The 25,565-nt window shown below is 46.6% G+C and overlaps 1 protein-coding gene across 6 annotated transcripts in view; it reads left to right on the forward strand.

Annotated features, from left to right (window-relative positions):
• ARHGAP22 (Rho GTPase activating protein 22) overlaps window positions 1–25,565 on the forward strand; it is a 147,787-nt gene that overhangs the window by 53,761 nt on the left and 68,461 nt on the right. For all 6 annotated transcript variants that reach the window (XM_054690233.1, XM_054690234.1, XM_054690236.1 and 3 more), the window contains one exon: window positions 10,943–11,030. In XM_054690233.1, coding sequence (XP_054546208.1) covers window positions 10,943–11,030 — 88 coding nt within the window. The remainder of the gene's footprint in view (window positions 1–10,942; window positions 11,031–25,565) is intronic.

Raw genomic sequence — 25,565 nt, forward strand, 5'->3', positions numbered from 1 at the left:
CTCAGCATGATCTGGGGATGTAATAAAGATGCTTTCAGGCTGGCCAGGGCCCATCCCATGCTCACAACAAGTCCCAGGGCAACCAATGTATCAAGGTCCCTTCACCTCTAGTCTTCATCAAGTGAGCTTAGCTGAATTTGACTTAGCAGATGCCAACTGAGCATCCCTTGTAAGTTGTAAACTGCCACTCACCAGCCAAGAGGTCATGATTATTACTACTGATCCTGTTGATATTGCTTATTTTTTATAGCACTTTCTTAGTTTAATGTCTGTGTTAGGAGCAGACTAACACAGTGGCACCCCAAGAGCCTCAAACTTGCATGTTCTAAATGGGTTCTGCCACTGCATAAAGACAAAACATACTCTTAGTGTATAAGACCTTTAATAGAAAAGACCTTTAATAGAATTAATGTGCATGGCATAGCGAGGAGAGAAAGGATAATAATAGCTCTCCCATTAAACACCCAAAGTTACCCATCCCCTCATGGGTAAATGCCCAGCCAAACAGGATTTGTCCAAAGCAAGATCACTGAAGCAGGAAAGCTTGCCACATGTCTAAGGCACCTTCTGGTGGGGAACCCATAGGAAAGGGGCACAAGGGGTCAGGCAACTCTGGAAGGAAAAGAGCAAAATCAAAGTACAAGTCAACATAAAGGCTGCCATTGTCAGCCTTCCCCTGGGTTTCTCACCCATGTCTCTTCCAAGTGTCTCCTTCCATGTCCCTCAAGTCCCTGGTGCAAGTCCAAGGCTGAGAAACAAATGCAGCTTTTTCTTCACATGTCTCTCTGCTCTACCTTTCTCCTCCAAGCCTTCTCCCTCAGTCCTCTCTCCCAAGTCCTTTTTGGCTTCCCCTCACTGCTTCTCTGCTCCACCCTTCATTAGGTGGGGCAGGGAGCATGGACTCTCCTCTTTCCCCTTTCTAAGATGACAGTTACCTCTCTTCCCCATTCTAGACTAGACAGTCCCTTCAAGCACAGCCTTAGTCTGTCTTTCCACTTTTCCCACCACCTCACTCAGTGCATGACACATAATTGATAGATTGATAGTCAGTAATATTTGATGCTTACATGAATAATTGAATGAATAAATAAATAAATAAATTGAATGAATGAGTGAGCACTCGGACCCAATGTTGTGTTAGATCCTTAGTGGGAAAATAGATCATTGTTTTCGTAAAGTGCCTGATGTTTGGCAAGGGGCTTATTGATTGCCTTCCCCTATAAATTGTCAACTGATCAAAATCAGGAATTCGTTTTGTTTACCTCTGTGTCCTCACTGTCTAGAACAGTGCCTGGCACATAGTAGAAGCTCAATAAATACCTTTTGGTTTTTTGGCATTTTCTTTGAGCCTCAGAGCAACCTTAAAAGGGTAAATGCAATGAATTTCTGTTGCACAGATAAAGTGATGCTCGGAAAGATTGAATCAAAAGTCACATACTATAATGGGGGGAAATTTTTGGAATCAGCGAACTGAGGTTCAAATCCCATTTATCCACGAAGAGTGTTATGTGTGAGCAGAGCACTGAAGCCTCTATTGCTCCCTTGTGATGTTTTAGAGTCCCAGCTGGACTAAGTGTTAGAAAAATGGAAGCTGAGGATGTGGTGTCAGTGTTGCCTCAACTTTCAGATACAAGATTAATATAATCCTTAGAATAGGATCTCAAATAGAACACCTCCAAGAAGCAAAAATAGGAAAAAAGATTTCAAAAATGAAATGTGAAAGCAGGTGACAAATGGGATCACCTAAACTCCTAGGGCTCCTTGGTGGCAGGCATTGTGGTAGGCCATGATGCACATGGTCTGCATTGCCTTTTTCAGTGAGAAACCTGGGTTTGTGGGTGTCTGGGACTCAACATGTCATTTTACCAAATCCCATATGGTTGAGAAAAATGGCATATTTCAGGAGCTTGGCTTCACTGCTTACTAACTAGTCACTCGAAAAGGTATTTTTCTCTCTGAGCCTCAGTTTCCTCTTAATGAGAAGATCCATGCCTACTTTAGAAGACTGCTGTGAGGGTAAGATGAAACTTGTAGGGAACAGCTTGGCAGTGGCCTTGTTCCCAGGCAGAGCTGTGCCCAGTGAAGGACGAGCAAGTCATTCAGTTTATTCAAGCAGTGGAAGTCCTGCTGTGGCTCTCTTTACTTTGGTTCTTCTCATCAAGAGGAAACTGAGGCTCAGAGAGAAAAATACCTTCTCTAATTACTAGTTAGTAAGCAATGAAGTCAAACTCTCTTTACTTTTTGGCTCTGCTTTACTTCGTGGGTTTGGAGCTAAATAAAAACTAACATTTATTTGCATTATGAACCAGGCACAGTTCTCAATGCTTCACATGCATTAAGTTGCTCTAATTCTCACAACAGCCTTATGAGGTGTATATTAGATTGTGTCCAAGGGTGACCTCCATCCATTCCTGCCTCCCTATGCACACACCCCAAGCAGTGGAGTACACTCCCCTCCTCTGCCCCTGAGCTGTCCTTGTCACCATTTGACCAATTGTATGAGACAGAAGTGACACTGTGTGACTTCTGGGTTTGGCCTTGGTAAAGTCCGGCAGCTCTAGCGTTTGCTCTAGAAAGCCACTGCCGATGCTGTAGGGTGCTTGTGGGACCATGCAGTGATGAGGAAGTGTGGAGAAGTGACCACAATAGCCTGATAGATCCGCGAGGTCTTCTTGGACCTTCTGGACCATTCCACTGTCAGATTGCCCATGACATGGAAACAACTCCTGCCTGAGCTCTGCCTGAATTCTAGGTTATGGGATGAATAACATCACTGTTTTTAAACAACTAAGTTTTGGCTGAAACAACTTAGGAGTAACTACTATCCCCACTTTCCAAATAAGGACACTAAAGCACAGAGGAGTTTAGTGATTTGTTTGAATTAACATAAAGTCATTAAGTGCTAGGGCCAAGATCCCAAACTAAACAGTCTGATTCTGGAACCTACTCTCTTAATCAGTGGGCTCCTGTGTGTTGTTTTTGATGACATTAAAAAAGCCAAATACATTCTTAGTGACTTTACAAAGCTGGGAGGAACAACAAAGGTGAAAAACAGCATGAACTCAAAATAGTCTTGATTGACTGGTTTCATGGGAAATTTTTAAACTAAAACATAAAGTCCTCCATTTGGTTTGGAAAACACTCAATTTCACAGACTGGAGAGACTTAAAGAATAGGTCAAATAAGGCAGAGTTTTAATTAGTTGTAAGGTCAGTATAGCTTAATAGAGAGAACCATGGGTTGTACTGAAATGCACAGAAGTCAGAACAAGGGAGGGGAGCCCCCTGAGCACTGCCGTGGTCACAGCTCACACCTGGAGGCAGAGCCTCCCTTCCCAGCTCTGCGCTTCTGGCACAGCAGGAGCAGGCAGCCAGGGTGTGAGGCGTCTAAACACCTGACTAACTTATCTGGAAAAGAGAAATCTAAGGGAGGGCATCAGATCAAACACTGCAGCCTCATGAGAACAAGACTAGTTTATTCTGTGAACTTCCAGAAGGTGTGGTCAGGAGAGATGGAATTGCACAGAGGTGACCAGGTCCCCCCATACATGAAAAGCACTCTGTCCAAGGGGGTGATTGCCTGGGCAGTGGTATGCTCCCATCCTGGTGCTCAGCAGGCCGAGGGCAAACCATGCCTTGGTTAAGTACCTTCTAGAAAAGTTGATCATTGGGTGAAAAGTTAGCCAGAGATGATCTCCAAGGGCCCTTTCAGCTCTAATAGCTAAAGTCAGTGGAGACGGTTTAAGACAAGGAGGAGCAGAGGAACGATAAGAAGAGTCAGCCAAACCATAGTGGTTTTCAGAGGTTCCATTCCGGATGAGTAAAGCACAAAGCTGAAGAGGCAGACAAGCTCTATGAGTTTGGCCAGAGCGGGGCCAGCGGGCATCCCGGAATTCCTGCTGTTGGCCCACTCTCAGATATAGGTGGTCATTTTATGTGGAGCTCAACTGTGGCACCCCGGGAAGATCTTTGTGGGGGTACAGCTGGTGGCAAGATTGCTGATGGGGACAGACCCTGGTGCCCCTGGGCCTGTGCAGCTGGTGTCTCCAATTGGCCCGTTTGCCCCTGACTTCTGAGAAGTCTGAAAAGTTTGACTTCACTTCCTCCTTCACATTTCCCACCTGAAAGCCTCTGTTCAAGAAGAGCTAAGAGTCTCATCACCTCCCTTGCTGCTGCCACCGATCTTGGCACAGTAAATTCCAGGCCCCCTCTGTGGGCAGAGTGAACACACGTGAATCCACACAAATGTGAGAGAAATGCACCGAAGCACCACACAGGCCCACTTGCCACTCAGGACAGCTCAGGGGCTGCGTCTGCGGACTGTGTGTATTAGGACTCACCGCGAGCTAATTGAGGACTTATTAGCATTGTCATTAGTGCTGCAGAAGAAAAATTCAACAATAAATGTTTTCTTGTTTAAAATGTCCATGGGGACAACTTCAAATGCTGCTTTTTTGAAGAATTATTCACTGGAGTCTTATGAAAAGAGAGCGTCATCATTTATTTAAGTTCAGATATCATAATTTGTTTTTTAAGGGATGCTTTCTATTTTGTCAGCTATTTGAGAAATATAACTCACCAATATTACACAAAAGTGAAAATTCCAATCAAGTTATTTTAAATTGAATCAAAATTTATGAACTAAATTCAAATGACAGTAGCTGCCAACTTATTTGTAAACAATGTCTAGCTAAAACAAATTTTTCTGCATTCCAAAATATATATTTTAAAGCTTATATTATACCATTTACCAAGGGTTCTCCTAGAATGATACTATCAGCCCCTAGGATGATAATATCAGCAATACCTTATGAGTACCTAAATTAGTATTCATATGCTAGTATTTTGCCCTTGTTGTAGGGAAAGAAAATCAAGTTATTAAAAGCCTGATGACATGTTCAGGAGTGTATAAATCACAAGTGACCAAGTGTCTTAGCTGCCCCTGCATTCGTTAGCACTCAGAATGAGGCTGTCTACAGAATGGATCTTCATCTTCTAAAAATGACATCTGTGTTTCCTTCAGTACTGTGGGCTATTCATGCAAATGTAATGAGCTTCTCTCAGGGTCTGCTAATTTAAGTCAGCAGGAATATTAGCTTACTGTACTTAACTATCTCCCACTTATGATAGATCAATCCTTTGGCTTTCAATTGAACCCAGTTAATTTACAGGAATAGCTGGAAGACAGATCAGTAAATTATTAGTTATGTCAATTACTAGGCAGAGAAATGAGTCAAATGACATTGAGACAGCATGGAAAACATTTTATTCATTGTCAAGATGGACATGGCTTACTTGTAATTGTATTTGGGGTATCCTAGCTCTTCCATACATCTGTAGAATGCAAGCTACTGTTAATCAGCAGAACCAAGATGACTTGGGGAGGGCTCTAAAGAGGCATCCTGCCTTGATCGATCTGCCGAGGATTATGGGTGTGTTTCCTGACTCACCTGCGGCTTTTGCAGAGCATTGGGTTGAAGCGTGCGCATCCTATACAGAATGCAGCATGTCAGCTCAGCAGGTCAGCCTGACACAGGTCAAGGCAAAAGATTCTGTATGAGTTTCTCAGACTAACCTGTTCTTAACTCAATAGCATGGTGGCCCCTCTGCCCAGAGACACCTTATACCCCAGAGCATGACACTAGCTCAGGGCCTCTCAGCAATGAGACAGATCTGAACTGTTTCCAACCCTTGTACCCAACATTGACATGTCCCAACAGTGAGTGTTGCAGGCAGAAACAAACTTCAGAGGCGTATCAGGTCAGCTGAGCAGGCAGGACCAGCCTTGGGACAGCTTGGTCTTCATGGTCAGGCAGGAAAGGCTACTCCATGGCCATCACAGCTCAAGGCCAGAATCCAGACCATCTGCCATGCCCTGCTCAGCAGAGCTGACCATGAAGGCCAGGCAGCTCCCCCATGCCCCCCCCCCACCCCATAGCACAAGTAGATGGGCCTGATCTCTTATGCCTTTCCCTCCCACTAGTTCCCCTGTACCCCTGGGGGCCCACCCACACAGGCCATGCCACTGGGACATAGTGAGGCAGGATACCAAATCCACTGAGCTACTTTGCACACTTCCCCATGTGCATCACATCTCATCCTCATGGCCACAGGCTTTATAATTCACAAGGAGGGCACCAGGGGGAGAGAGGCTGAACCCAAGGTTTCATTTGAGACCACTTGCCCAGGGGAGCCCAAGGTTTCACAGTGCCAGGACCAGCCTAACCATGATCTTCTACAAGCTTAGGGATTCAGTGAGACATCCCTACCTGAAGGGGTGGTCTCCAGGAATGACTCGGGCAGTTCAGGGGTACGTGATACAGAGTAGAGTTTAGATCAGGATCATGGAGTGGCACAGAACTAACTGGAGGGAAAACCAGGACCTGGGGTAGAACCAACCACCCTGGAAAAGCCACTCTCAGGGGCTGGGAGAGCCTATTAACTCTGAGGGATTTGGGTTCCTGAGGCTTCTGCTCATACCCCAAGCTGCGAGCTGCAAGTCTGCCCCAGGGTCCTGCCCCTAGACTCACCCTTGGACCCCAGATGGACTTTTGTGGGCTCTGGCCCCAGGCTGGGCAGTCCTGCAGTGAGAGCTTCGGGGGCTGTAGCATGACTGGGCAGGTGCAGGCAGTTTCAGGGAACTGGTGTTCAGATCCCCTAAGCTCCTGCTCTCTGCAAAGCACAGTGCTAACCCTCCAACATTCTGCCCCTCAGAACAAGCCTCACGTAGTAACAGGCTCTTGAGGGAGACCAGGTATAGCCAGATGCACAGTGGTGAAGCAGACATAGAGGCACATGGATATGACATGTGGACACACCATGTGCATCTGGAGTGTGAGGGAGGCAACATCACTCTGGAATCTGTTGGGAGAAGCTTCAGGACAAAGTTCTGAGCAAAGAAAGAGGCTGAACAAGTGACTCATCTCAACTCCTTTGGGAGGGAAGGTGTGTCAACCAAGAAGCAATTTGTCTCCAACTTTTAGGGTGCTTTTTTTAACATCTGCAGTTTAGAAAGTAATGGACCATGGTTTCAGGCCTGTGTGATAAGGAAGGAGGAGGATGTTACCCTACTTGGCACTAACCATCATTCTGATCTGTGTTATTTATTTAAAATTTGGAGTGGTTCAGTTCCTGGTTGGGTGTCAGATGGCTAAAGCTTTTTAAGATTGATCTGAGGCCACAATCAGAATAATAGGAGATAAGGAACCCTGAGTGAATGCTTTTACAAATGTGTCTGCAATTTTCTAAGATGCTGCCGCTGGAAAAATCTTATCATGCTCTCCCTAAGAAGCATTTCAGAAGCTGGTTCTTCAGACAGTCTCCTCCTGGACAAGATGAAATGTAAGGATTTCCCAGAGAAATAACCTTTGATCAGGTTGGAGAGAGAACTAAAGTAGAGAGGGAAGATCTCAACAACTGTGAGCTCCAAAACTTAGACAAGTGGGAGAGGTGCCACATCCCCGACTCTGCAGGAGGTCCCCAATGTGCAAACTGAATGTGCCCCTCACATTCTGGGGCTCCTGAGTCTTCATCAGACCTTATTTTGTGGCCTGAGCTGTGGTATTATTGGAAGAGGGGGATTTTCCTAGAAACAATGCAAATAAGCTGAGTGGCCAAAATAGGGTTTAAAATCATAGCTATGACAAGTGCTCATATTTATTCAGTCTTCAATGCTCTCAGAGCACTAGCTGAGACAGCCTAGGTGAATATGGTCAGAGGTTTATTTGCTCAGTTTTACAGGTAAGAAAACCAGGTCTCAGCCCATGAAAGGGGCTGTCTGAATCCCACCTAAGTGTCAAAGTCACAATAATTACAAACCCCTATAGTTATTTTTAAATGTTTATGTATGTGTATATGTACAGGTGTACATATGTGTATACAAGTGTGTGTGTATACAGCAGTTCCCATAAAATGATTATAAGCAGACCCCACTCCTTGGCTATGTGATAATTCATAAGTCACAACAACAGGCACTGAACCCAGGCCTCTAAAGACATTAGCTGATGAAATCCTCAGAGCAGACACTGTGGTAAGGCCCACTGGTCTCCTCCAAAGGAGGAGTGTCTCACTTTGGGTGCCTCAGGGGGACGTTGGACTCTCTAGTCTAGGGGTGTAGGGGTAAGTACCCCTTTTCCTGTAACCTGTTCTCATTGAAAGCAGAACAACTCAGGCAAGACCTAGCTCTCCAAGGGCAGTAGGCAAATATTGAGTGATTCAGTCTTCTTAACAACCTCATGATGCAAATCCTCATTTTATATTTGAAGAAACTAAGGTATGCTACCTGTGCTCCTGGGGTTCTCGGCCTCTGCTGTGTCTGTGTGGTAGAAACACTGGGCTGTTGTCATGAAAGTGAGCCTTGCAGGTGTTTATATCACAGATGTTGGCAAACACGACAAATCAGGGATCCTTATTGTCTCCAGAGAGCTGTTCCTAAACATTTAGCAAGATACCCCTGGGCCCAGTTCTCTGTGATTTAATAAGCCCTGGGGTGATTCCAATGGCATTCAAGGTTGAGACCTTCCCTGAAAGCTTGACCTGGATCCTTCATACTGACTCCTTATGTGTCTTCGTCACAGTGTTAACAAATGTCAAAGCTGTACCATTGGGAGGTGGGAGAGCTCTGGGCAGCCAAAGATCAGTTCTGAGGCCCCTTGCAATGATGGGGGCCACACTGGGGCTCACTTGAGTGAGAGGTGAGATGTGGGTCCCCCAGACACAGCCTGCACCCCGGGATGACTCCCCACCCACCAAGTCAGCTGACAGCTGCTATCATAGATGTGGGGAGGCAAAGTGCTGCATCACACGTACCATACCTGGCTTCAAGTCCCACTCCCCCTGCTAGCAGTGGGACAAGGGGGCTGACTGCCTTATAGCTCTACCTCCATCTGCTCATCCACGAGGATGGGAATAGTGCTGCCTACCCCCAGGGGGGATTCTGGAAAGATTAGATCCAATAATTTAGACAAAGAGCCAAGAATACTGTACAACTCCATAAGCAGTAGCCATTACTGCCTCTCCATTTAGCTAGAGTAGAAAGTAATGTCATTGGCAATATTGTTACTCCCATTTTATAGGTGACAGATATTGAGGCACAGAGAATAAAAAAGCAAAGTGCCCAGAATTACAGAGACAGTTACTGAAACAACAAATACCAGAGACCCACCACATTAGTCAGTGATGGATGTCACCCACACCCTCCACTGAGTGCACTTCCTCAGCCTGGGGCTGCGGTCCTAATTTATTCCCAGTAGCTCCAGGGTCCCTAGCAAGAAAGTAACTGTTAATTCAGTTACAACGATTAACGGCTGGTTCTCTGGTTTATTGCTGTAATTCCTCTAAAGCAAGCATCTGCGGGTGGAGACCTTGTTCCGCCTTTACGGAGCTTAAATGAGAAGAGGCATTTCCATGTGCTCTTGCAGAGCAAGACTCTAGCAGCTACCCTGTGAAAGCCAGGAATTACCTGGAAAAGATGGGGGTGAGTGAGGAGCACTCTGAGCACCCATAGGTGTTAGGGGCAGGAAGTGACCTGGATAAAGCAGATGAACATACTCCTCACCTGGGCACGTGCAGACATGGGGGCTCTGTGTGGCCACCCCTCTGACACAGTCATACCTGGGTTTATTCAGTAAACCAGCAGCTTTCACTGTATGCCACGGACTGCTGTAAGGACATCCCAAGTATTCATTTATCTAACACAACAGCCCCACAAAGCACTATCATTCTTCCCACTTCACAGATCAGGATATTTGGTTGCACAAAGAAATTAAGTAACTTGCCTTGAGATCACAGCCAGTAAGTAGGTGCTCCAGGATTTGAGCCCAGGCAGTCGGGCTGTAGGGATGGAGTTTGAAATGGGTTTCCCAGGCAAGAGCCAAAAATGGGTAGTCAAAGCCACACTCAGTCTGAGTTAAGGAAAAGAAGAAAGTAAGGAAAAGAAGAAGGGCCTCTGCTGAGGTCAGTCGCTAACAGAGTTGGTCACAGCAGGGAGGTCCTGCCTGGAGCAGGGAGGTCCTGCCTGGAGGAAGGGTGGTTATGACAGCCTTTTACCTAGAGCAGAAGATAAGGATCTGGTGTCTCAACATCCCTGGCAAGTGGGCGTTGCTGTCCCATTGTACAGCTGTGGAAACTGGAGTTCAGAGAAGTTAAATGGTTTGCACGAGGTCACACAGCCTGAATGTCCTTGGCAGAGCAGGCTCTCAAACCCAGCCTACCCGCCCCTATACCCATGCTCTTTGCCTGCATCTTTCAGGCAGGCTGCCAGATTTCAGCTCCCTAAGCAGGGTGGGGATAGGGTGGTCCCCTGTAATGTACACACAGACATAGCAGGTACCGGACACTTTCCGTGCTGGCTATATCCTGAGTGGCCACTAACCGCCATTGAACAGGCAAAGAATGAAATCTCGCCCACCCAGCAGGGGAAAGAGCGGGACTCACACAGATCTGTTCATCCTTTTCCTCATGTCACCTGAGGGACAAGGTAGATGGGCGAAGCCAGCCCCAGTATGCCAGTCTCCTCTCCCCGACCCTCTGCAGTCTCAGACTCCCACCCCAGCAAAGTTACAGATGGGTGCACTGGCACAAGGGGGCCCAGATGGTGGGAGCCTTCCTCTCTGCTCCTGATTTGCGTTCCCATGTCTTAGTCAGGAGAGTAACAATTCCAGGCAGTCCTGGTGCTGCAGTCTTGGGGGGCAGAGCCCCTCCACCCATGTGTGCAGATGGTAGGGCTGCCCTACCCCACCAGGGGCCCCATGCAGGGCCTCATCAGTTCTGGCCCCTGCTGCAGAGTGGAGGCCTGCACTCTCCCACCCTCCAACCTGCCCAGCCACGGCCTAGAGGACTGGGCCCCTGATCCAAGACCCCGCTCTCTGCTCTCCTAGAGCTGGCCCGATTGGTCTTTCCCAGTCATCTCATGGTCCCTTTGTTTGTGTTTCTCTCCATTTTAGGGATTTATTTCTCTACAAGGGACCCAGGTGACTGAACTTCTTCCTGGCCCCGAGGACCTGGGGAAGCACCTGTTTGAGATCAGTCCAGGTAGGCCTATGCACCTTTTAGCTCTTTGCTGGGGCTCACCCTCGTGGCTCGCGTGACAGAGTCACCTCTAGCCCGGGAAGAGCACATGCCCTTCACAGTGCTCCTCCCTGCAGGCATGCCAACACTGGCTCCAAAAAAAAAAACTTGGAAATTTGCGCCAAGTCTGGTGGGTAATACAAATTTGGGAGGAAGTTAGAAAGTGCAATCAAATATCCTGGTAATTAGCTTTTGGGTGAATAAAAATGTGGATTTTGAAAATCACAGTAAGTGCACAGGAAGAAACCAATCAGTGGGGACATCTTAGGGTGAAGGTCCAAACAGAACATCTAGGTCGTGTGCAAATAAGTCCAGAGGAAAACACTAGCACAGATTCAGCACGTTAAAATAAGCCTTACCATGATTCCCAAAACAGAGGACTTGGGTGTAGTAGGAGGAAGGGAAATTATTTAACCCAAAGACCTGCCCTCACATTAGCAGTCAGAAAACAATTTTTTAATGTTCCCAGTTTTAAAATGCTATACCTCTAAAATACAAATAACAATATAGACCGAAGTTACCTCAATTAAGAAAGAAATAAAATTTGATTGCTATGGAACTAAGTAAGTGCGTCTTGCAGATGAGCAGTTCTGTTTGTAGAAGGGTGGGGTTCTGTAGTCTGGGGCTATTTTATTTAGCTTGAACTCCCCCAGAAGCAAAGCCTGAGACAAATCTCTCCCAGTTTATTGGGAGGAGATTCCCAAAAAGCCTGGAGAAGGGAGCAAAGTCAACCGAGGCTTGCAAGGGAGCCGGCTGCTGCAGTGCATTCAGTTCCAAAGGGGGCTTCTGGAGACAATGGGAACAGAGGCATCTTGCCCTAGAAGTAAGGAGGTAGGACTTGTACCCCCCAGCTCCCAACTGCCATTAATGGAGAGCTGCTCCCTGGGGAGCTAACTCTGGAATTTCTGGCCCACCCAATGCATGAAACAGTTCCAAGCAGGTGAGACCATCAGGGAGAGTTGCAGGTACACACAAAGCCACCATCAGTATAGCTGGGGACAGAAAAAATTCCCAGAAGGTCTGGACAGGTCCCCAAAAGTCTCCATTGAGCCCATACAGCAAGTCATCAGGTCCAAGCAGTGTGTGTTCTGAATTGAGACTTCCTTCTGGGAAGTGGTGGCAGTGAGCTGAGTATCCAAGTGCCGCCCTGGGACTGAGTCAGGAAGTTTACAATCTCAGAGGAGTAGCACCCCCTTCTCAGAACCATTCCCTTCACCATTGGAATTCCAGGGGGCAAAGGCCAAAGGTGGAGTCCCCAGGGACCCTCCCAATTGCATACGCCATATGTAAAAGTCAAGCACTCATGGTTTCACTGGGGTATTTCCTACCTGTATATTTAATTTACTGCAAAAATTTTAGTATTGAAACTGCACATTAGAAGGTAACAAGAGAAATCTCAAAGTAAGGAGTGGAAAAAAGAGGTTTGGTTAACTATGGAACAAGAGAAAAGGTTTCCACGAAGGTGATAGAGAAAAAAATGAAGGACAGTGAGGTAGACAGACCCCTGCCATCTGAAGCAAGGGGAAGCTGGGCACTGAACAGATGGGCTGTGGGAGGGGCCAGGGTTCCTGGGCCTGGAAGTTGGGGAACAGTGAAAGGAGACCAGAAGTGAAAGGTTGAGGTATGTAGCCCAGCCATAAATTCTGATAGGCACTGAGCCTCTGCTTCAAGGACTCGCTGGAAAAAGTCACCAGTGTCCATGCTCTTTATCTGGGTCAGAGCTGGTTATGAGGGTTTCTTTGATTCTGAGGGTACGGAAGGCTCTGTAGCCTTGTAAGGTGCATTTTCGCAGGTTCTGGGGATTGGGATGTGGCCAGCCTTGAAGGGTCATTTTGCTGCCTATCACAACACTCAAAGCATCCCTCTATATTTTAGTATATGTGCTGCCGAAGCGAGCACTCAAAGCATCCCTCTAAAGCTGGGGGGACTTTTATGCCTGTTTTATAAATAAGGACACGGGTGTGTTAGAAAGGACAGGTGACTTGCCAAGTACACATAGCAACATAGCAGTAGGGTCAAGATTTAAACCCAAGGCAGTCTGACTTGCAAAATCACACACTTAAGCTGCCCTCCACATGAACACCATATATGCTTCTAGCATCTTCCCCACCTGGGTCCAGGGGTACCGCGCTGGATTCATACAGGTCCCAGGAGCAGCCCATCTGCCCAGTTGCCTTTGCGTCCACAGGCATTCCTGAAGGCCAGGGGTCAGAAGGGGAGCAGTGAGGCTGCTCAGAGTGGTGGGCATTGGGGGATCTAGTCAGCCTTTGGGGTACAATCCCCTTCACTGGAAGCATCGTTCTGGACCTGTCTGCCTCACCCAATACCCTAGAGGGGGACACTTGACAACTCTTGGAAATGTGATGGAAACCCAAGAATGGTGACACGTAAGATCAACTGCATAAATGTTAAGTTATAGTTCTAGTTGTGTTCTTTAACAACATTTAAAAAAATCTCAATTTTCTCAAGATAGAATCTAAAATATGCAGAAAAATTATGCTGAGAGTGCCATCTAGTGGACAGACCTGCCAATTTTGAGACAGTCCCTGCATGCTCTTGGGTCCACCCCCTACCCCACCATCACCCTGCCCATTCCAGCCAAGCCACACTTCTGAACTGGCCTCCAGTCACTATGTGACTGGACCCACCCACCCACCAAGGTTTCACATGATGGGAGCAAGGAACCCCAAAAGAACTCGGGTGCCTTCAGGAAAGGTGAGAAAGTAACAAGTGGCAGTTTGCTTCACGCGTGCACTCCAGGCAATCCTTGAGTGTCACATAGCTGGCCTTGGCCCTCCCTGTAGGGCCACACTGGGGCCCCAGGGTGGAGTACTTTTCTGGGTTCATTTCCTGAGAGTGTTATGCCCAGTGTGCAGTTCTGAGGAGAAAACCTAGGGAGACACAAAAGCCTTCTCTGAATGGCAGGGAAGAGAAGGGCAGGAAGACGTCATCTTCCCAAGGAGGACAGGGAGGACTCTGAGTGCTCTGGAGTCTGGGTCCAGGTCCCTGTACACAACGCCTGGCTGCTTGGGCCCCGCAGACCTTATTTCTCAAGAAAAAGCACAGCAGATTCTGGTGGAAGCCAAGCAGTTCAGAAGCCTGGCAGGCGCTCTGTTCTCCCACAGAGTTCCTGGCTGCCTCCCTCCCGCTTCCCAGACATCCTTCAGCATCCTGTGGGCAGCAGGTCTGGGTGGGGGTGGCTCTGAGTCTTGAGTTTTCAGCTCCAACAAGTGTTGGGGACTGAGGTACCAGTAAAATGAGCAATGGCCCCTGAGGAAGTTGTGGAGATGGGGTGACTGGACTCAAGCACTCCAAGGAGGCAGATGCTCCGCAGGGCAGGCTGGAGTCTGCCACTGAAAGGACGTTTCAGGGAAGAGCCTGAGGCCAAGCCCAGGCATCATCTCCCTGTTGGCACCTTCTATGTGCGCTCCCCCGCAGGGCATGCACATCCTCAGCCTGTCACTGTCGTCAGCACCTGAGTGCCCATCTCCTGAGAGGGAGAACTGAATAGACGGCCAGCCTGCCGCCCAGGACCTGTGTGGTTTTGGACAAGTCACTGCATGGCCCCACGCCTCTTCTCACCACTTGTAAAGGGGGATAATAATGGAGCCAAGTGCCTTGGGGTTGGTGAGGATGCCATGAAAGCCCAGGGGCTGGCTCATCGTAGGTGCCTGATATTTCCTCATCTTCCCTGCAAGTGCTCTAACGGCTTATCAGCACTATAGTAACAACACACAGCTCCTGCCTAGCTATAACCTGTCAGTAAACAACCCCAGCGCCTATGCTAGTGCTTTGACGGAGGTGTCCCGGGCCCTCTGCCCAGAGTCAGGAGTGGGAGGCGGCTCACCTGGGTGGTCAGAGAAGGTTTCTCTCAAACTAAACATTGATAGAAAGCAAAAACTATCCAGATGGGCAAACAGGAGGACATTCTCAGATTGGTCCAGAAGTGGTGATGGAGTTCACAGAGGCACAGAGGGGACTTGGGAGCAGAGGGCCAAGGTAGAGGCATGGGCAGGGGCCCTGGCTGGCCTTAGGTGCTGGATCAAGAATCTTGGGTTTTACCAAATGCCCAAAAATAGATGACTGGATCAAGAAGATGTGGTACATATACACCATGGAATATTCCTCAGCATTCAAAAAAGATAAACACATGCAATGTGCAGCAACATGGATGGCGCTGGAAGGGATCATGCTCAGCGAAATAAGCCAGAAAGAAAAAGAAAAATACCGGATGGTCTCACTCATAGCAGGAATTTAGAAAACTTAAATAAGAGACCAGGAAAAAGAGTAACTATAAGAAAGAAAATATCAAAATCAACAAACGATGAACCAGAGACACACTATGGGGGGTGGGGGGCGGGGAAAGGAGGGCTTGGGGTCAAAATAAGGGGGTTGTAATTGTATGGGGAATATAAAAATAAAATTTAAATAAATTTAAAAAGCAAAAAAAAAAAAATTCTTGGGTTTTAGCCATTGCAGGTCTTCAGCTGGAGGGAGGGATGTTTAAAATTAAAACCATGTGCTGGAAAGACCGCTGAGGTAGGATGGAAGGACTGTGTGACCCAACAGGAGGTGAGGTGAGGCGAGGGAATGGCCCCTCTTCTGTGCCACCATCTATGCTTTGCCCCTGCAAGTATCCACAGAGAAGATTTCTCTGCCATGAGAGGAACAAGATGGGGGCGTGAGGGGGGCTGCCAAAACACTTGCAGGGCCCTATGGGGGCAACTCGGAAACTGGCCATTTTGAGTCAAGTTCTGGTCCTTTCTGTGTAATTATAAGGAGACCCTGATCATGCACACCTCTTCCTTTGGTGCCTGTTGAGTTGGGTTCCTGACCCAACTTCATCCCTAAATTACCAGGGGGCAACCAGATTTCTGCCCATCTTTAGGTCTCAGTTTCCCTGGCTGTAAGAATTCAGACTTTTGTGACCTTCAAGGTGTCCACCTGCCCTAACTGAGTGACACCTGTAGGCACCCCATGGCCATGCTTTCCAAAGACATTGGATCCCAGTGATTGCTTCTGGCTACACTGGTCACTGAAGCTACCCTCGAGCTCTGAGCTTGAAGCTGCCTGCCCTTATCAGGCCTGCAGCTTGAAGCTGATAGGAAAACTGCTGCCTGCTATCTCTGAGGCTTGACCTTGAAGCGAAGCCAGCACACAGATTACTGCATAGAAGCAGACTGATACCGTGCTCCTGACATCCACCCAGCATTGCTCATCTCATTAGCCTCCTGAGTGGGATGCCGAGCTCAGCCTATCTTGGCACCTGGTACCAGCCCGCCTGCCTATCAGCTTGACCTCACGTGGCCCCACAGAGAGCCTGCAGAGCACCAGACGATGGGTAATGACTGAAATGGAATTAGATGAGAAGTTCTCAAAAGCTCTCCACCCCGAGAGTAGGAGAATCAGCAAATGGGAGAGTGATTGCTTGAACTTCCCAGCGTGGTGGTCTGGCCTTCCTGTCTTGACCTCACTTCTGTCAACTAAACACAGGACCAGGTGTGGGAAACACCCACTGGTGGCTCTGAAAATAGTTGCCCTTGAAAAGATTCATTCCTTTGGCCAAAATCATGTTCTGGAGCAGTGCTGTTTAATAGAAATATAATGAGGGCTACATGTGTAATGATATTGCTAATCCTGCTGCTCAGCTTTGCTAGCCACACTTCTTCCAGCCATCAGTGTCTGTGGGAGCTGTACTGCCCCACACATGCCTGGGGAGGAGTCCTTGCAGTGCCTGCCTGACCCAGAATCTACACTCACAAGTGCTCTTAAAATGAAAGGGAGGAGGAGGAAGTGACTGTGGGAAGAAAATCTAGGCTTTGGAGTGAGATACTCCTAGATTCTGCCACTCATTGGTTGCAAGAACTTGGATCAATCACTTAAATTCTCGGAACCTGTCTGTGTGGCACTGTATGTGCAGTGCCAGGTGGGAGGGGAATGTGGCCGGATTAGCTGCAGTCAGCTGGGATCGGGTCCTGAAGACCTTGTGCTTCAGACTCAGGCACTGGACAGACATCAGCAAAGAGGAGCCACTGAAGGCTCATAAACAGAGGACAGGTGTGATCATATTTAGCAGCAATGAGAAGACAGATTGGGCATGGCGGGTCAGGCAACCAATTGTGAAGCTGCTCTAATATATCAGCAGGTGCCAGATACTGACAAGCTGGAATCAAGCAGGGGATAGCTGGGAGGCAGAACTGCCAGACCCAGTGAGGGAGGGACCGGATGCTGAGGTGCAATCCAGGATGACTGCCAGGTTGCTAGGCAACAAAGAAAGAATATACCGGAGGAGAAGCAGTTTGGGGATACACATGGCTGGGTCATTGTGAGGTCATAGAAGCCCAGGCTAGGAACTGTGACAAGTTGGATTCAGTCCAACGGAGAGCAGGGCTTGTCCAGCCCTGAGTTTCACTCCCATGAGGTCCAGTGTTCCAATACTCCCCAATTATAAATGTTTTTTTTTTCCTCCTTTCAAGACCAAGTTTAATGATCAGGAAGCCTTTCCAGGCTCCACCCCCGCATAGTTCCCCCAATCCCTTCCTCACAATGTCTCTTAATGATGAAGAGTTCAAAGCTCAGACCCAGCACTTACTGGCTGTTCAAGTTGATAACTTCTCTGTAGCTCAGTTTCCTATACATAAAATGAGGATGATTAAAATGAAATGGAGCAAACCCTGGGGAACTGGCTTGACCCCATTGGTGGGTCCTGACCTGTGTGCTTAAGAATGTATGACACGATCCAAAAGCAAATACACAGAAAAAAAAAAAAAAGTAACAGGATGTATTCACATAGGGTGTGAGAAAGGGAGAATTGAGTGAGATGGAGGGAGAGAGAAAGAGAGAATTTATAGAATGGCATTTAGCCAATGCCATCTGTCCTGCCCCAGAGGTCCAAGCTGAAGCTGCATGTAGCAAGCTGGTGGCTTCTCCGCTGTCACTCCTGCTCCCCAGTGGTTTACCTGCCCAGACGCCAGCCATTTTGAGTGCTGAAACCCCAGCAGCTTAACAGCCAAAGCCCCAGCTCTGCCCCTCATTCTCATCAGCCTCCACTCAGGAGGTGGAGTCGGGAAAACTGCGCCTTCTACCATTGAGTTGGCTGCGACGGGCTCACACTGGTCCTCTTACAGAAGTAGCTGTACTTTAGTTTAGGGGTGGGATAAAGAATTGAGGTGATTATAAAGGGGTAGCAGAGGGAGCTTCATGGTGATGACAAATATCTTGATTGTGGTGATGGTTTTGTGAAGCTACAACTCTAAACACACACATGAGTTCATGTATAAGTGGTAAAATCTGCCTTCTGAGACAGGCCTGTGAGTGGTATCAAGGTCAGCTTCCACGGGCCTCCCCAGTGGTGCAGCGGTTGAGCACTGGGTTGCGAAGCTGCCCGCAGCCTCTGCAGCGCTGGTTCGATCCCCGGCTGCTCCCCGGCCACCGGAGGAGGGTCCCACATGGCGCGCAGACCTCTCCTGCCGCCCGCTGCTCCCCTCAGCAGTGTACTTTGGTCCTTCTGCCTGCTCTGCTCCCCGCTCTGGCTCTGGTGAATTCTCTCACCCTCCCGCGCTTCTGACTGTACCCAGTGCATGTATAAATAAATAAAAATAAATCTTTTTTTTTTAAAAAAAGAGAGAAAGGTCAGCTTCCAGGTTTTGATATTGTGCTATGGTTATGTGAGATGTTAACTTTGGGAGAGGCAGGGTGAAGAGTACTCTGTACCCTCCTTTGCAACATCTATGAATTTAGAATTACTCAAAAATAAAAAAGTTTATTTTTAATTCCTACCCTTTGTGCTGGGGTACATCTTAGGATAATACCCAGTGTTAAGTACTCAGTAAAATTTAGCAAGTCTTACTGCAGGGTGTCTGCAAAATCAGGAAACAGGATAAACTTATTTTCAAAGACTGTTAGATATTAGTAAGCTTTTCAAATAATATGTTCATTATGCTTTTCTTCAACCTCCAGACACCTTTTCAGATAAAATGCCTATAAGGTCAGAACAATGGATGTAGTTGTTAATCTTTTACAAAGTATAACAAGTATAGTACTGTCTCTTAATATAAGGACTTTTTTAGACACTCTGTATTTGGGGATTGACAGCTAGGTCCATTGTTTCTTTGAGGTGTTTTATCTGAAAATACTTTGAAAATTGTGATTTGACAACTTGGCAAATGTGCTATTTCACAGCTTATTTTATAATTCCGGACTTCGCAGACACCTGCTGTAGTACTTATCCAGCTCTAGCGATTGGTCACACATCTACATGTCTTCTGTATGACTTGCCCTTCACACATCCCAATCCAGACCAGGTACAACTACATTTTCTGACAAAATGAAAGATCACTCATCAAGGAAAACCTCCTATCTCCTCAAATGCAATTGGTCGTTTACCTGGGGCCGCAATAGAGACGAGTGCTCTACATGAATATTTTCTGCTGAACACAAGTGAGATTATTATGTGATTTGTTGAATTACATTTTTTGAAGAGGAAGTGGGAAGAGCACCCTAGAATGGATTGGCTAAATCTTCCTGGCACCCAGTGAGTGGAATTACACTCCGGATCTACAGATGTGAACACTGAATCACTGAGGGTAACTTGTCCAAAGTCATACAGCTAGTATAAGGTGAAGCCCAGAGTTCACCCAGGCGAGTGCCTCTCCAGGGCATCACTCCTAGCATGCTACCTGCAGAAGCCCAGGCAAACTGGGCACCACAGCTCTGAGACACAGGGAAGCGCAGACAGTCATTCCTTAGATAGAGATATGTGCACCGGACCGGAAAAGGGTGATGAGCAGGAGGGAGCTTGCTCAGTGCCAGCTCAGAACAAAGATGTAGATAAAATTCTTCATGAGTGATCTCAGCCAGACTAAATCTCTAGATGAATTAGGATGTGGGGAGGAATGTGGCAGGGGATTAGTGAGTAGGGGGCTGGACAACCCAGGTCACCTCTGGGAAGCTAAGCCCAGGTACAGAGGCTCCTCCAACTGGAATCTACGCTTAGGAACTCTCTCAGACACAAAGCAGTTCTTTGGTTTTTCGTACTCAAATGTGATCCACAGACCTGCTGCATCAGTTTTACTTGGGAACTTATTGGAGATACAGACCTTAGTGCCCCTCTGCCCTACTGAAACAAAATTTGTGTTATAGCGATATGTCCTGGGTGATGCATGTGCTTATGCGAATGTGAGGAGCAAAGCAATGTCAGTGCTACCCAACCCTGCAGGAGGGGATCACATGTGTGCACTCAAGCCTAGGACCTGGCTGTATGACTTTGGACAAGTTACCCTCAGTGCCTCAGTGTTCAGATCAAACTAATGAATGCACAATAATTCAAAAGCAGGAAGAAAGCTGAAAGTAAAGAGAGGCAAACAACAACAAGGAATCAAATTCAGTTCTTAGGCTGCAAACTGAATTGCAGAGCAAGGCTGATCACATCAGCTGATTTGTTCCTACAGACATTTTGTCTCACTCATGAAATATTTTTCAAAGTAAAAGATTTTACCTATAAAAAATTAACGTTTCTGTAGGGTGAATTTGGATTTGCTTTCTCCATATAAACAATTGGCAGGAGCTCAATCACAGCTTTCCTTTCACACAGAGTTTGGGTGTTCTCCAGTTAGCCAGAACCCCACCACTCCTTAACACCCACATTACCATCACCATTTCCACTTGTATTTTAAGTTCATCTTATCTTCTTGATTTTTTTGTAAGGGTTTGAGTTTGTTCCCTGGTATAGATAGCATAACTCCTCAAAATTAAAAGATGACTAGTTATTGTGTATTACTAAATCATGTGATACTCCTTGTTGTCATGTGGGGCTGTTATTTAGGTGAGGTGTTCAGTCACTATCTGAGTTTCAATTCTGGTTCACCCTCTCCCTGAGACTGGAGTTCTGAGCTAGTTACATAATCTCGTAAGCTTCAGACTCATCACTCATAAAATGGCCTCTATAAAAACAGCTTGTTGTAGAGCCTTATGATGGTGCAGGACACATGGTTAGCAGATGCTGAGTGGCTAAAAAATTAGCAATTTATAGCCATTTAGCAATAATTAATTAATAAAAAAACATTAGTTGTCATTGCCAAAGCAAAGTAACACATAGGAGTACAGGTATTTATTCCCTTTGCTTCTGAATTATCAACATTATTAATATCTTGTATCAAAAGGTGTGCAAAACACATAAAAATTGTAAATTCGTTGACACTAAATATGTTTTACATCTCAAATTAAAAATGTATAAATATTAAAAGCATTAAGTGAAAACACAAACCTATGAAATATAAACATTAAAAATATTAGCCTTCAATAAATAAATAAATAAATAAATAAAAATATTAGCCTTCAAAGACTCTGGCCAGCCATCTATTGTAGGGGTTGTGGGGGTTCCCCATACCACCAAAGCCATTCTTGGACACCAGCTAAGTGTCCTACAATTCAAGTGAATTCTGATACTATCTACTTGGAGAAGGCATCAGATCCCAGGGTCAGCTGCTCAGTCCTAAAGACTGTCCCCACAAATGCCCACTCCCTACCTCCCATTCCTCTATCCCTGCCTTTAGAGGCTAGTAGCAAGCCCAGGTAATCACAATTCCAAATTAATTTGGGTACAATTAATTTGTAGTGACACATAGAACTCAGAGGAACATTTTATTTACTAGATCACCAGTTTATTTATTTATTTATTTATTTATTTAAGATTTATTTATTTATTTATACAAGCACTGGGTACAGTCAGAAGCACGGGAGGGTGAGAGAATTCACCAGAGCCAGAGCGGGGAACAGAACAGGTAGAGTGACGAAATACACTGCTGAGGGGAGCAGCGGGCACTGCAGGAGAGGTCTGCACACCACATGGGACCCTCGTCGGTGGCCGGGGATTGAACCAGCGCTGCAGAGGCTGCGGGCAGCCTCGCAACCCAGCGCTCAACCGCTGCGCCACCAGGGGAGGCCCATAGATCACCAGTTTATTATAGAAGGATATTATAACTCAGGTACAATCAGATGGAAGAGATGCACAGGGCAGATGTGGGGACAGGGCTTGAAGCGGCCCTGCCTGGTCCCAGCATACCAGTCTCCTCATTAAGCATGTGTCTACCAACCTGGGAGTTGTCTGGATCCTGTCTTTTTAGGGTTTTATGGAAACTATGTTATATACGCCATGATTGATTAAATCATTGCCATTGGTGATTGAACTCAATCTCCAGCCTCTCACCCAGAGATCCTAGGGTAGAACAGAAAGTTCCAATTCTCCAATTACATGGTTGGTTCTCTTGACTATCAGCCCCTATTCTGAGGTATGGCCCAAAAGTCACCCCAGTCACATAACAAAAGACACCATTATTTAGCTCTCAGGAAATTCCAAGGGCTTTAGGGGCTCTGTGCCAGAAAGGGGGACAAAGATCAAATATATGTTTCTTTTTATAAGTCACAGTGTTACACCTTCTAGAAAAATTTAATGGCCGATGAAATTAATAAAATATTATTCACAAATAACAAACCAAATTCTATAAAGTAAATTTAATAATAATACACTTGAAAGGAAATAATTCTATTTGATGTTATTTTTGAATCACCAGCATATTTTTGTGCCCATTTTTCCAGTGGCTGTGAAACTGTAAATTTACAGTGGCTGAGGCACTGGTGGTTCTAAGCTAAATTTCAGGCTAACTCCAAATATTAGCCTTTGAGTTCTTCATCTTCAAATAGCCCTATTTCTTATTTGATACTTTAGAGTACTTTCCCTTTTTAGCTCCTTTTAATTGATTATGAGCTCTAGTTTTATTTCATAGAAAGTTTTTGGTTTGTCTTCATCTTCTCTCTGTTCTTCTGGGTTTAGCTGGAGATCCCGGTGAGTCCGTGGGTGGCCGGGAGCAATTTCTGGGCTGTTGTGTTTGAATGGCACTGTTTGGAAAGTCTTTGAGCCAGAATAAGGATTTAGGTTACTACAGAGGCACCTTGGTTCTCTTCCACCCCTGTAGATTATGGAGTAATAAAAAACTGCTTTCTCAACAAGCTTTCTTTAACTTCTCCTGCAACCTATCCTTGATTGTAAATTAAGATTTTTAAAATATGTAATGCAAAAATATGCCTGTAGTTAAGCATTTTTTAAAGAGCACATTAAATATTAAAAACTGGGTTGCAATTGTTACAGATTCCTAAGGATCTTTGTCTGACTTTGACCAATTAATTTCTTACAAATTTTGCAAGAGCCACACTCTTAACCTGAGAGTAGAGGGAGTCCTGGTTTATGGGCAGTTATCAGGACAAGGCAGCAGGGAACAGCATCGTGACATATTTTAGGCTGGGCTACATTGGGGCATGCATAGCCGGGTTACATGCTTCTTTGTACATGGCAAGTCTGCACTCGGGGTGTGCATTTTAGCATGCTAATGAGTCCAGGTCATCTCCAGGTCAGGTCTTCTGTTGTCTGTGTCTGTGCACCATTAGGTTTCCACCATCGCCCAAAAGCAGCAAGCAGGATCGAGGAACTGTTTCTTACTGGTGATTGATTTCCTATTAGCCTGGAGGCTCCAAACAGGTATATTAACCAAGCAAGGTCTAGGTCCAAGAGGTCCTGTCACTAAATCACTGAAAAACATCAGAATTGGCAGTTCTTCTGAAGGTATGTGTCACCTTCTTGGACCCCGAGTGCCCAGTCCTCCATGATGCTATTTCGCTGACTTGAGTAGGAGGAAACTGCTGAGGGGCTGACATTGGGAAAAGAGGGAAGTCACTGTCCCTCAAAAATTCATGTTCACTGGGAACCTCAGAATGAGACCTTATTTGGAAATGCAAATAAGTTAATGCAATTAGTTAAAATAAGGACTAGGGTGGGCTCTGAATTGTATCACTGGTGTCCTTATAAGAGGGAAATTTGGGCACACAGACACACAGAGAGGTCATGTGAACATAGAGACAGAGATTGGGGTGAATCAGCTGCAAGCCCAGAAACACCAAGGATTTCCAGCAACACCAGAAGCTAAGAGAGAAGCCTGAATAGATACTAGAACCTTCAGAAGGAGCATGGCCCTGTTAACACTTGATTTAGAACTTCTAACCTCCAGAACTCGGAAAGAACAGAACAGTTTTCTGTTGCAGTAAACCACCTAGTTTGTGGTCATTTATTAAGGCAGCCCCAGGAACGAACACAGTCATGAGCCTGAAAGTAAAGTCTCCAGAGCACAAGCCCTTCACAGCTGGACCCGGATTTCTCTGACCTGGGAAATCCAACAGATACTTTCAGAGACTGAAACCCAAATTTCCTGAATCATCTCCCTCCCCTCCTAACTGGGGGTTCAACCATCTTCCTGCACCCCTTCTGCTAGCCCCTCCAATACAAGCGGCATGCTGCTCCTGCTAAAGCAGTCGCCACTTGGTGACCTCTAGGTGCTGGCTGTGGTCCAGTGGGAAGAACAGCTGCAGGAGTGCTAGAGGCCTGGGGAAGAGCCAGCTTCTTCCTGGCTGTGTGCACTGCCTTGGAAAGTCTCATCTCCCTGAGCTTCATTGGATGGTGACAATAATGACCTTGAGGGGTCTTGGAAGGACTTGCAGGAGACAGCAGAGCCAGGTAACATAGTCAGAACCTCTCCTCTCCACCCAGTGTAAGAATAGTCAGATTTCCTGGTGGGCCTGGGACGGAGCTGGAGTGTGTGCGTTGGGGCTGGGACTCACGGCAGCCAGACACTCCCTCTGGGAGGAAGAGGCCAGGGATTTGGGAGCCGTCTGTCCTCCTCATCATCACACACACAGGCACGGGGCTGAGAAGAGGCTCAGGGCAGAGACCTCTGGTCTGTGGTTGTCCGTGTCTGGCACAGAGCGGTGCTTCACAAATAACTGTGGCAGGAGTTACGAAGCAGGAAGAACAATCCACCAGATGTGTCAGAGTGCTGGGAGACCCGCCCACGGTGCCAGAGCCCGCAGGGAGGGAATGTGCAGAGCAGAGGCTTTTCCTTTCTTTTTTAATTGAGAAAAGCTGATCTTTTTAGTTCTGTGAAGGGTAGCTTAAGTGGTGCTCTTAGATATGCAAATGCAAGACAAATAAGCAGCAGCCTCCTGGGATCCTGGCGTCTTAGTCCTTTTGTGGCTGGTGGTGGTGGCTTCTATTTTTTTATTTTTGAGTGACTTGGCAAAGTTAGTGCCCGCCTTTGGCATGTAGCAGAGAAGAGTTGTTGGAGGAGAACATTTGTGGACTAATTTGTATAAAAAGCCCCAGTTTTCTGGGCATAAGACAGACACACCAACACAGTGTTTTCACACTTTTTTGACAACAAGAAATGAAGCTTACATCGCACCCCAGGGTCCAGACACCTACTAAAGCCAGGGTTTCATGGAACAGTGCTGTGCCTACATGGAGTGCCTGTTGGTGTTTTCTATTCTATGTGATTAGATCTCATTTTTTAAAAACCTGCTTTGATTTCATGGCCCCCTTATGAGTTGGAGTCCATAGCTGGAAAATGCTTCTTGGGATCTGGTGTTCAGCAGAGCTATGGGCTGGCCCCAGGCCTG

Source organism: Talpa occidentalis, unplaced genomic scaffold (genome assembly GCF_014898055.3).
Source record: "Talpa occidentalis isolate TD23 unplaced genomic scaffold, MPIMG_talOcc4v2.1 talOcc4.8, whole genome shotgun sequence".
Lineage (NCBI taxonomy): Eukaryota > Metazoa > Chordata > Mammalia > Eulipotyphla > Talpidae > Talpa > Talpa occidentalis.